General features: G+C 44.0%; 1 protein-coding gene across 1 annotated transcript in view; it reads right to left on the reverse strand.

The window, feature by feature from the left end:
• The window catches only part of Alk (ALK receptor tyrosine kinase), a 700,602-nt gene that overhangs the window by 318,595 nt on the left and 369,431 nt on the right, over positions 1-12,576 (reverse strand). The window contains exon 4 of the mRNA XM_055627271.1: positions 4,728-4,929. Coding sequence (XP_055483246.1) covers positions 4,728-4,929 — 202 coding nt within the window. The remainder of the gene's footprint in view (positions 1-4,727; positions 4,930-12,576) is intronic.

Below are 12,576 nucleotides of genomic sequence, written 5' to 3' on the forward strand. Positions count from 1 at the left end.
AACTCATTGTGTTAAATAGGTCTTATGATATTCTTTCAATTCACGAGGGCTTAGCGGCCACTCATTTCTAGCTTTGATGCACTCTGTCTATGATAGCCAGCCAGACCTGGGCTTTTTGGACAGCCCTGGTTTTCTGTTTCCTTGTGTCTAAAGTCATTTTGGCTGGGTGGTGAGCAGACTGGGCGCTCATTTTTCTGTCACCCAGGAGACCCCTTCCGAAGCCAGGCAGTCTTGGCAGACTCTTACCCTGACACAGTGTCCTGCTTTCCAGGCTACCAGGAAGTTAGCAGCTGCTCTGAGTCCCCCGCCACCCTTTCCTCTGCCTCCAAATGCTTCTAGGCAGGCTGCTGTCCCCTGAGCTGCCACTGTGGAAGCAGGACTCAGGAGCTTATGGGGACTTGTATCTGACTTGTCATTCCTTAACCTGATCTTCTGAGTCCTGCTCCCCTGAGGTCATTTGGTTATGGCTATTCCCTCCTTTCTGACTGTAAACATTGAATATTGCTTCCCAGTGATGGGTCTCCAAGCTACCATCTCCTCTTATGGGAGGTAGCCTGCTCCACTTGTATTCATCAGGGTCAGCACTGCCAGGTTGCCACTGTCTCCCTTGCTTTTCTGAGTGCCATGTTACTGAGGGAGTGAACTCTCAGTGATATGAGACTCTGGTTTTTCTGGAGGGACCCCATAAACAAAGAACAGATTAATCTTTATCAGAACAGACCTAATTAGAATATAAAGCACAGGTCTCGAGATTTGCATTATACCAAGCATATAGGACGGCCTGAAGAGGACATATGGCACCATGGGGACAGGGTCAACAGCATTATTCCTAATGTACAGATGAGGAAACAAAGGCTGAAGCCGGCTTCCCTGAAGCCAGAACACTATCGGCAGTCGGGCTGATCTTGTACCTCTGTCGCCTTAACAAATGTCAGTAACATGAAGCTGAGAGAACCCTGATCTAACTAACAAATATTCAGAGCTCTCTGATCGTATCAAAGCTGATCCATGAATAGCAAAGTAGGATTTTAAATCCAGGACTTCTCATTCAGCACAGCACCTGAACTATGAGTTTCCTGCTGAACTACCATGACCTGATTGAGCTCTTATAGCAATGGATGAGAATGCTCTGAAGTCTGGCTGCTGGGGTCAGAGCACCTCCAAACTGCCCAGCCTTTGACTTCAGATAGGTTAATTAGCTTCACTGAATGTCTTCATCTGCAATATGGGAGGCAACAGCAATAATGCATTTCATTGTGTTTTTATGAGTCCTAAGTAAGACAACACGTGCGAGGGGTACTGTGGTAACTGGCCAGGGCATCTATGAAGTGCTAAATAAATTTTACCTGTAGCTGTGTTATTATTCAAGGGTACGGACTAAGTTCTATGTCACCGTAATCCATGACCGACCACAGTGACTGACACTGTCAAGAGTGCAGGATTCCAGACACTCAACTTGACAAAATAAATCTTGTGATATGACATGAAGTGTCTTCATTCCCTGCCTTAGTTACTACTTCTGTATGTTGAGAAGTTCGAGCCTGGCAAATGGCACAGTTTCTCTCAGCTCTACAATGCTCTGTAGAATGGACCAGTCCTCAATGTGGATGTTTTTTACTGAGCAGGAATACTTGGAAAAATATCTGGGGATGTTTTTGATTGGCACACTGGGGGGAGGGGCGTTTGCTAATGTCCTGATGTTATCTGGTGTAGCAGAGGCCCGGGCTATTGGTAGAACATGCACAGGACAGCTCCATCTAGCAAAGAGAATTCTTCTAGCCCAAACGTCGGTAACTTGAGCCAAAGAGACTATGACCTACCTTACAAATATTCAGAGCTCTGTTTTGCTGTACAAAGGCCTTGTGTCAAGTAGTTTGCCAAGATGCCCAGGAGAACAGAACTCCTCGATGCAGTAGAATGGTCTATTGATTGTCCCTTGTGCTGACACTTCATACCCTCATCATATTGATCTAGTTGGAAGTAAGAAGCTGGCCCAAGGCATCTTTAATTTAAAGTTGAAATCATTCCTGGGCATCCCTGAAGTCTACAGTGGCTCTGCCAGAGATGGGACATATTCCTCTCTCTCTACCTGAGATTGTTGAGCCTAGGCAAAAGTCTCTCTAGATGTGGGGGTCCACATCACCAGATCTGTCCTAACATATTTCTTATTCCCTTCTTCTGTTTCAGGTCACACCCTGCAGAGGGCAGTTCAACCCCTCTGGGGATCAGGAAGAGGTCACATTAGACAGTGGGGTAAAACTTGAGCTTGATGGCTCTGGTAACCTTAAGGAAGTTCATGGCCTAGCTACACAGTGGGGTTGTGGTTTCCTTGGTGTCAGCACCTGTGAAGAGAAGGCTGCCCCTGAAGATATTAGTCTCACATGGCTCCAGGTTTGTTTGTCTTTAGGCTCAAAAGCATGTGTCTTTTGCAATGTTCTGTTACCTCATTTCTCTTTCTCAGCCCTCCTCACCCTACTCTCTACCCCAATACAGACTCACTTTTCATTGGGTTTCAGCTTTACTGAAAAGAACACAAACTAGAGGGTGGACATGGTATCCAGTTCAGATAATGCCACTTTCTATGTCTTCTATCTATGTAGATGTTCTTATCTGTTTAATGGGAATTCACTTGGCTGTGATAAGCAAAGGAAGTTACTGAGGCAAATACTTTTTGGGAGTAGTCACCATAGAGGAGCCAAAAGGACACTGGCACTAGCCTGTTGGGAGGTGTTGATATGGCCTCACACTCATAGTTATTGTAGGCTTGTCTTTCACTGTGATTTCTAACCCCAGTCACCTATGACATCAGTGATTCTCTGCCTCAACCCACAGAACCAGAGGAATTCATTGTTTGAGGGCTCAGCAACTCCAAGCTGCATTCTCTGCTATTTACCAGGCTGCCTGAGGAGGGAACCCTGGAAATGATAAGGTAAAATCAATTCATGAGGCTGGCATGCTCTGAAGCCACCATGGCTCCAGCCCTGCCAATGGGTTTCCCTTTAAGCTGGAAAAGAACATCAAGATGAAAAAAGCCATGGTAACTGAGAGCAGCTTGTCCAGAACAATGGACAGCCCAGGTACCTCATATTCCTCATTTCTAGTGACTAGAATTGAGCAAGAGACCCAAAGAAGCATTTCAGAAACAGAAAGATGGATGAATGTGAGTCTAGCTATGGGGCTCTATCCTTACTGTAGTAGACGTCATTCCTAAGTGAATACTATGTGTAATGATCATGTACCTGCCATACATTCTCTCTAAGTCTTCATAGGCCCTTACCCTTAAATATACTCTTCCCAGTGCTTCTATGTCTCTGTCTCTCTGTGTCTCTGTCTCTGTCTTTCTCTTTCTCCTCCCCAACCCCCGAAGTGAGTCCAGTTCATTTGGCACTGCCTACATACTCAAGGGTGTGGGGCCATCCACTGCAAAAGGAAACCCACCAACGGCCATACCTCCAAAGAAAAGTGACTTTTCCTCCCCAAATAACATCAGCTGCCAGTAGCCCCTCAGCTAGGGGTCGGGCTCAGGAGTCCCTCTCCTACTCCTGCTGGAGTTTTCACTGAAATGACCTTGTGCAGGTGGCTGCCGCTCCTTTGAATTTAGGTCTGTAGCATTCTTGCCATGTCCAGTAAAAGAATACATAAAAGAAAACTAAGAAGTAAACATAAAAGATTCTATCCCTGTTGGGTTTGCAGTGGTGTTGTAGTTCTTCTAGATACAACTGAATACCGATGGATCCTTAGCATGGAATAAGGAAGAGACTTCTAAGAAAGCACTGATAGCCGCATTCGGAAAGCAATAGTCAGAATTCCACTTATACACACCACAAGGACAGAGGATAGGTGACAGGCATTTATCAAGAGGGACTCTTCTTAAAAGCTGTTTTCTGGGGAAGAAAACAACTTGAGCATCGTCCTAAAATCAGAATCTTTCTCATGTAATCATTACAAGGAAGGCTCATCACCCTTGTTGACTAAAAAGTCATTAAATATGTGACCACTCAGAGCCCAACCCTTGACATGCTATTTATAAAGTTAGAAAAGGGAGTGGAGACAAAAAGGCGGACAGCGAGACGGCCTAGTTCAAGTTGCTTTCCCATGTCATTTGTTTTAGAGCCATGATGGATCACTGAGCAAGCAAGTTACATTTCCAGAAAGCTTATCAGATTCCTCTGTGGTAGGCCTTGGGTGACTTCAGGGTTGCACATTCTGGAAAGTTCTAGAACGAAGCTCTCTTCTAATCTCTGATGGGTTAACTCTGCACTGTGTCCCTAACTAATGCTATTTTCAGGCCTCAGAGTCTCATAGGATTTGCTTGGGTGGTTGCACTATTTTGTCTTTCCCCCTCCTTGCCCACGTTCTGCTGATAAAACCTATTTTCTGGCATATTAAATTGATTTCATGGCAGCTGTTTAACATTCTCTTTAGCTGTTTGCTCCTTGGCTCCATCTGGACCTCGGGACATGAATATCTTTAACACTCACACATTAAGTGGCCAGTCTGACAGCTGGTCCTCTGGCCTTTGGAAGGACCACTAGCCAGGGCAGTCTGGGAGACCCACAGATCAGGGCCCGAGGCACTACCTGGGGAATATTAGCAGTAATGGTTCAAGCTGGACTAACCCATTAAAGGACAATTGTGAATCTTAAGTAGATGTCAGAGTCTGGAAATGTGCATTCCAAAGCCAAATTACCTTCTAAAACTCAATTTGGATCTTGGGAAAGACTTACCCATGCTTCCCGGGGGTAGGCACCAGAAGAATCTCTCTTCCAGCTTCATTGTGGGGCAGTAGTTGGGCAACGTATCTCCCGGAGGGCTGTAGATGTCTGTGCACCGAGACAGCCAGTGTGCAGTGCTCACTGCTGCTCCTCATCCATGGGCTCAGAATGGTATGCTTAGAATCTGCAGAGGTGTTCAGGAGGAGGAAGGAGCCTGGAAAGAGCAAGGGAAAGAGAGGTCTGAAGATATGTCCAGTCAGGAGGGCAAACAGTGGTTCTGTGGAAAGGTATGAAGGCCAACAGCACTGAACTCAGAGATGCCAGGTGTGTCTTGCTTTTTGTGCACACACTCAGTCCCATTCTTCCTCCTGTAACTTTTCTTTGAAAGTGGTCCATCCTGGAGGAGGTGGATGGTGACCAAGAGCATGTACTTGATAATCTCTCAAGACAAAGTTCTAACTTGTGGTGTTTTGAACGAGAATGGCCCTGCATAGGCGCATAGACTTGAATGCTTCCTCACCAAGGAGAAAAATTGTTTGAAAGGGTTAGGAGGTGTGGTCTTGTTGAAGGTGTGTTATTGGAGGTTGGCTTTGAGGTTTTCAAAGGCCCAAGCCAGGCCCAGTGATTCTCTCTCTCTTTATGCTGCCTGTGGATCTGAACATAGAGCTCTCAGTTACTTCTCCAGCCTCACATCTGCCTGCCATGATGACAGACTAAACCTCTGAAAGTGTAAGCAAGCTCCAGCTCCAATTAAATGCTTTCCTTTATAAGAGTTGCCCTGGTCATGGTGTCTCTTCACAGCAACAGAACACTAAGTCATAACCTTAGTGTCTCCTACCTAACTGGCTCTATCTCCGTGAGCCTTGGGATAGTTTTGTTTGTTTTTATCTACAAAACAGAAATAAAGACATCTATTTCAAAGGGCTCCTCCATTGTTTAGGGATTTTAAACAAAACAGTAGCTCTCTTAGCTTTCGGGTTATAAAATGGGATGAGAAGGTTTAGCTGAACTTAATAATCTTCTCAGCTCCATTTCAGACGGTGCCATGTGAATGTGCAACTGGTTTCCACAAAGAAAGCCCTAGAAATCCCCATTGGTTGCACACTTGTGGCAGAGGCCAGATGACCTACAAGAAACATACGTTCCTGGAGATTACTGTCCGCAAATAAAGCATGGCAGGGTCTTATTGTGCCAGGCACTTCCTGCAATGCATTCATTTTGCATGCAGTGCTTCTGCATTGAGCTTTTCCACCAGTAGATGCTGCTCCTTTTGCAGCAGAGACTTAGTCTCCCGACCCAGACTTCCTTTGTGGGAATAAGCTAATGAGGGCTCTGCCTTCTTAAACCACTTCTGGTACTTGCCAAGGTTTCCTTCTGCACAATTCAACCTGCCAACTAGGCAAATGAACGAATGGTCTGTGGTGAAGAATGGTGAAGAAGAAAGAGCAGAATCCTTACCCAAATTCTGAGAATGACAGTGTTGCTCTATGAATTGGACACTTGCAACATGATTAAAGTTGGTAAAAGTAAATAAAGGTTAAGATAAGGATGAAGTGAGTGTGAGGATGCTGTTGAGCCAGATAGAGAACATGATGTCAGTGCTAGCATCTCCACACTGTATTGTTAACACATTCCAGCGCGGCCTGTGGGCATTTGGAAAAAAAAAATGCTCTATGACTCTCATTGTGTAATCTCTATCTTAACCTCAGCTTACAGTGGAGGAGTATGGCTCTCCCTCATTTCTGGGTTCATTGGCCACAAGTCCTAAGGAACAAGGGAGCAGAAGCAATGAACTGGGGATTTAGTGGCCCATGAGCACAAATAGAAATGACCTTCCGGGACCAGCTTCAGGGAGGCAGATCAATTTTATTCAGGGTGAATGAGGGTTATATAGAACTTTCAGGAGAGTTAGGGATACCCAGGGTAAGCAAAGATTATTGGCTGAAGGGCTAGGGTACAGAGATGCTTCATTTGCATAGGGAGGCATCCAGAAATCCTAGGTGCTTGCTAAACAGGTTCTTATTGGGAGAAAGGGAGTTGGACTTGTAATTTTCTTAAGGACCACTAGATATTTCACAGATAGAGGATGTGGGGATTCTGGGGTCCCCTGGGCAGAGAAGAGGAAGCCTCACCAACAAAGGGAGTCGTCCATTTTATGTGGAGCTCAGGGCTTTCTGGTCATGGCAGACTGTGGCCTTAGCCCTAGGGTTTCCCATCATCAGGAGATGTTCTTGTCATGGACACAGAGCAAAAGAGCTTGAAAGTCCAGACTCAGAACTGGTCATTCCATATAGTCCAACCTTTCACTTCTCAAGAGAAGTAGACCATTAATCCAGATGGGGCACTGATGGCTCCAAAGGTCTTGAAAGTCAGGACCAGCTGCCAGCTCTCCAGAATCACAAACAGCGCTCTCTCTCCCTGACACCTTCCTCATCACTATCTATGCAGGGTCCTTTGCCTAAAATGTGGCCAGGAAAGCTTTGTCTGAGGTGTGTAGGTCAGGTACTTAGGGAGAGGAGGACCACCGGGCAGGATCCTTACTCACTTTGTTCTGCCTGCAGATTCCTCTTACTGGATGACTATTTTGAGTTATCAGCCACACACACGGTCTCCCTTTGGCACACAGGGAAGCATCCTGGTCTCCGAGTTACCAACTTGTAGCACACACACATACACAGTCTACAATTGATAAAATGCTTTGAGAAACCAGGGAGGAAGCTGGAGGTCCCTCCATAAAGAAAGGGATCTTGATCCTAGGGACTAGAGAGATGGCTCAGCAGTTAAGAACATTTGCTACTTTTTCCAGAGGACCCAGGTTCTATTTCCAGCACCCACATGGCTGCTCACAATTGTCTTTATCTCCAGTTCCAGGAGATCTGACCCCTTTTTCTGACCTCTGATGGTTCTGGGCATGCACTTGATACAATACATACATGCAGGCAAAGCACCATACACATACAGTGGATCGATAGCTTTAAAAAAAGAAGAAAAGCTCTTGACTATCTTCCTCCCCACTCTCTCATACACACTATTTAAAAATTATATATTATATATATTATATATTATATATATTATATATATTATATATATTATATATTATATATATAATATATTATATATATATTTAAAAATTATATATATATATATATATATATGAGAGAGTGGGGAGGAAGAAGCAAGGATGGATGGAGGGAAGGAGAGAGCACATTTTGGTGGCGGTGGGTGCAGTGCCCCTCAAATATGGAAGCTGCTGAAGTCCTTAGAGCTAGAGTTAGAAACAGTTGTGAACTGCCCCAATGGGCACTCAGGACTACTCTGCAAGAGCTCTTTGTAAATGCTCCCAACAGCTGAGGCATTTCTCACAGCTCCTTGGCCCTGTGTTTTAAAGGGGGAGAAAAAAACACTGGCAGAATCAGCATATATAAGAAAAAAAAATAAATGCAGAAAAATGTTTGGCTGGAGTGTGGGAAACATGGAGAGAAAAAGATGGACAGGGAAAGTGGCTGCTGGGACCCTAGAGCATTTATTCTGGATGAAGCAGGAATAAATTCTCTGAGGTAAATGCTCTGGGGTCCCAGCAGCCAATTTCGCTGTCCATCTTTATGAAGCATTTATTCCTGTTGTTATTTTGTGGCTAATAGAGAGCCATATAGCTTGAGCAGGAGAGTGACACAGATGAAGCAGTACTTCCAGAACTCTCATCTGATCATGCAGGAAAGGAGACCAGTATCAACCGGGATCCTCCTCCTCCACCAGTCCACATTAGGACAAAGATAAACGAGATTCAAGACATTTAGTATATCGTTACGGTAAAGAAAGATTCAGGTTGGATTTGGTCTCTGGGAAGCCTGAGGTTTCTGTGTTAGGCTCCCGTGTCTCTGTCCAGACTAGGTGAGGGTCCGAGAGAGACTCTTGCCTAGTCTTGCTCAGTACTCTTGGGGAGTCTGTCTGAGATTACAGTGAAAACTGTCTGATGTCTCATGTATTGATTTCCAAATAAAGGAACAATGGCTGTGTGCAGGCCTGAGACCTTTCTCTGATTTCAAATTCGTAGAGAGTTGAGCTAAAAACCAGCAGATTTTGAGGTGAAAAGTAAAGAGTGTGGGTGAAATGAAGGCAGTGTTCCCCCTTTTGCTGGAAGATTACATGTATGTGAACCCAAAAGAAGCTCAAGAATCCAGCAGAAGTTGTGGAGTGTTGATCTGGGGCTCTCCTGCATTGCTGCTTCTCTTTCTAGGTATGGGAACACATGGGAATTCTGCCCCCACGATTAGTGATGCAGTACCCCAGTAATGGGGCTCTTTCAAAGCTGACGGGAGGATGGATTGTTTTTCTGGCTCTAATATGAGAGATGATGTTTATATGAATTTTACTTTGTGCAGCTGGACTATCAATAAGAGACCAAGCTTAAAGTGTTTTCAATCTCAATGAAACTCTGTAGCCGGGTGCAATCTTTTCATCGGCAGTTTCCTCCATCCAAAAAGAAAAAAAAAAGATTTCATAAGCTCCTTGGGATGTTATCTGTATAAATCTTTTAAAGTCAGTGAGGATTTTATCTCCCTCTCCCTTTTCCTGTCCCTTTCCCTCTCCCTCTTTCTCTCTCTCCTGTTTATTTTGTTCAGAACATCTTGGAGCTAAGAGAAGGCTCCTGGAATCCCTTCTAATATAGAAGTATGGCCTGGCCACACACAGTCCTCCACCCAGGATGGCCACAGGGGATTAGAGAAGTAGATGAAAGTCCCTGGCCACACAGTGGCTGCCTCATGTTTCTTTTAGTGTTGGGTAGTGTTGGTGGTTATTATTATTTTTTCCTTGTTTCTAGCATAGAAAGGTGTTGCTCTCCTTTCAACCAGCAGGATATAAAGCATGAGCTAGAAACCCAGAGTCATGAACCAAAAAGTTTAAAGGTCACAATGCCAGAGATCAGACAGACTGCTGTTCCAGCCTCTACGTCTGTCTAGTTATACGCCTTAGAAAAATGATTCAAAGTCGCTAAGTCTTTAGTTTGCACACATTCAATATGGACATAGTCTAACTTAACTATGGCTGCCGTGAAATGGAATCAAATGGCAGGAACAAGTGACTGGACAGTGTCTGATGCACTGTAGATATGTGAAAAAGCCGGTGCCCTGATTTGGAGTATGATGTCTAAGTTTGGAAGTGTTGTTGTTCGTTTGTTAATTGAAATATTATGTATTTTATGTGACTAGATGTTTTGTCTGCACGTTATTTTTCTGCACCAGAATGTGCCTAGTGTCTGTAGAGGCTAGAGAGGGCATTAGATCCCTTGGGACTGGAGTTTCAGGTAGTTATGAGACACCGTGTGGGTCCTGAACTTATGAAGAGCCAGAGCTCTTAACCACCAAGCCATCTCTCCAGCCCCACAGGGTTTTTGATCTGGCACTGAACTGGAATTGAATCAATCAGAGGGACTGAGTTTCAGCCTCATTTCTGTCAGGGCCAGGCTTTCTTTGTTTATACAATGAAAGGTTGAGTCTGGTCTCTAAGGATCTCCCCAGCTTGAAACTCTCAGTAATTCTATCTTCCTGACTAGAATATTAGTAACTTAAAGAAGTCCAGTCAAGTCCCTAAGCCCCCAAGTCCTAGACACTTCCTCCCCTAATTCATCTCTCTGAGGGTTCTACACCAACACTTTCAATCAATTGGCCAAACACACCGTGAACAAACACACGGATCTGCTTAGAGTAAACTGTGAATCTTGCCCTGCCTTTCTTGCTCCCAGTTTCCACAAATGGACCCTTAGGAAGGGTTCCTGTCCTCACATCCTGTATTTCACGCTTCTGCCCCAAGGCTGGCATTATCTCAGCCTGCCTGGCACTCAACACAGTACCACCATAGGTACTCAGTGTTCTTAGGATCTCAGAGTAAAACATCCAGGAACAAGCAGGGAAGGACAATTTCTGATAATAATTTGTAGGGAATGGTCTCCAAATTTTGCTTCTCCAACCAAGTCCCACACCCTGGAAGGCATATTTGCAAACATTTCTAACTTATTTAGGTGGCTGTCCACATTATTCAAAATATGATCATAGTGCTATTTGTGGGCACAAACTGTAGTTTTTCACATTAATAATGTTATAAGAGATAACTATACCTCTTTTAAATTTTTATTTTTTTATCTTGTATTTGTATCAGGTCTTAGAGAATTTAACAGTCTGTTTTGATCTCCACTCCTCCCAGGTTCAACTTCCCTTTCCTCATCATTCAACTTTGTGTCCTTTGTGGTTTTTTTTTTTTTCTTTCTTTTCTATCAAGCCCAATTTGTGTTGCACATATATTCTTCAATGTGTAGCCTTCCTTTGGGACTTGGTCCACTTACCAGTAGCAACACTCTTAAAGAAACCTGAATCTTCCCTTCCCAGAAAGGAAGATTGTCACATGTCCTTAGCCAGGGGTGGAGTCCTGCACCTACCTCCCTTCTCCATGATGGGATCCAGCCTGGCTTGATTGGCACAGGGCTTGTACATGCTATCACATGTACTGAGTTCATACGTGGACATGCCTTCTGTGTCTGGAAGACATCGTTTCCTTGTAGTCATCCCTGGCCTTTGACCCTTCCAGTCCTCCCACCGCCTCTTCCACGATGATCCCCGGGCCTTGAGAGGAGTGGATGTGGTACTTATGTTTTCTTTAGGGATAAGTATTCCTAAGTCTCCTATTCTGTAAACTTTGGCCAGTGGCTGGCTTATGTGTTAGTCGCCATGCACCACAAATAGGAGCTTCCCTGAGAAAACTGAGAGATGTCTTGGTCTATAAATATAGCAATAATTCATTATCAGTTTTTAAAGATTTATTTATTTTACATATATGAGTGCTCCATTTGCAGGTCACATGCATGCCAGAAGAGGGCATCAAATCCCAGTGGAGATGGTTATGGGCCACCATGTGGTTGCTGGGAATTGAACTCAGGACCTCTGGAAGAACAGACAGTGTTCTTAACCACTGAACCATCTCTCCAGCCTCATCATTATCTATTTTTAAATCTTCTTGATTTTTATTTAATTTTAGATCCTGGGCTGTTCTGGAAATCAAGCCTAGGGCTTTGAGCATGTTAGAAGAGTACCCTACCATTGAGCCACACTCCCAGCCCTTGTTTTGTTTTTTGTTTGTTTGTTTTTAAACATCTACTTTTTTTTTTTTTGCAGTAGTTTAGCTTTTGAACTTTACAAGAGGATTTCCATGCTTGTTCTGTAAGCTTCGGACAGTTACTGCTGCAGCATTTACTGCCAGCTGGGCTATTAGTCACCTTGCTCTCCTCTTCCTGACTCATCCCACCCCTACCCCCAAGTCAGCTGTATTTTTTCTTCACCTTGTCAAGGTTGTATAAGAATGATTAAGGCTTTTGTGTTCTGTTTACAGGTTGATGCCAATATCAAAGAAAAAAAATCAATAAACAGAACTTTCATACCTATGATTGTTTGTTTATTTATTTATTTATCTATTTATTTATTTATTTATTTACTGCAGTGAATAAGGGCTATGTTTCTGACCTTTATGACAAGGAAACTGCTTCAGTCATCAGCAGGATCAATTGAATTCTTTCTCTCTCTCTCTCTCTCTCTCTCTCTCTCTCTCTCTCTCACACACACACACACACATACATAGAGTCCCTTGTCAAAATTCTGTCACATTGGAATCTTGACTTCTTTGTGATGTCCGGGCCCCAAGGATTTAATTGCCTTGTCCCCTTTAATGTGTTTTATATCTGGTTCTTCTTCCCCAGGTCACACTCCTGCTTTTTCCGTGCAGGTTCTGACTCCCTCTATAGATTCCTACGTCCTGCACTTCCGGTATGGCTACAGTTCTGAAATGTCTTTTTACTCAGACTCTGTTAGTCACA

This window comes from Psammomys obesus, unplaced genomic scaffold (assembly GCF_907164565.1).
Source record: "Psammomys obesus unplaced genomic scaffold, mPsaObe1.curated_primary_1811, whole genome shotgun sequence".
NCBI classification, from domain to species: Eukaryota; Metazoa; Chordata; class Mammalia; order Rodentia; family Muridae; genus Psammomys; species Psammomys obesus.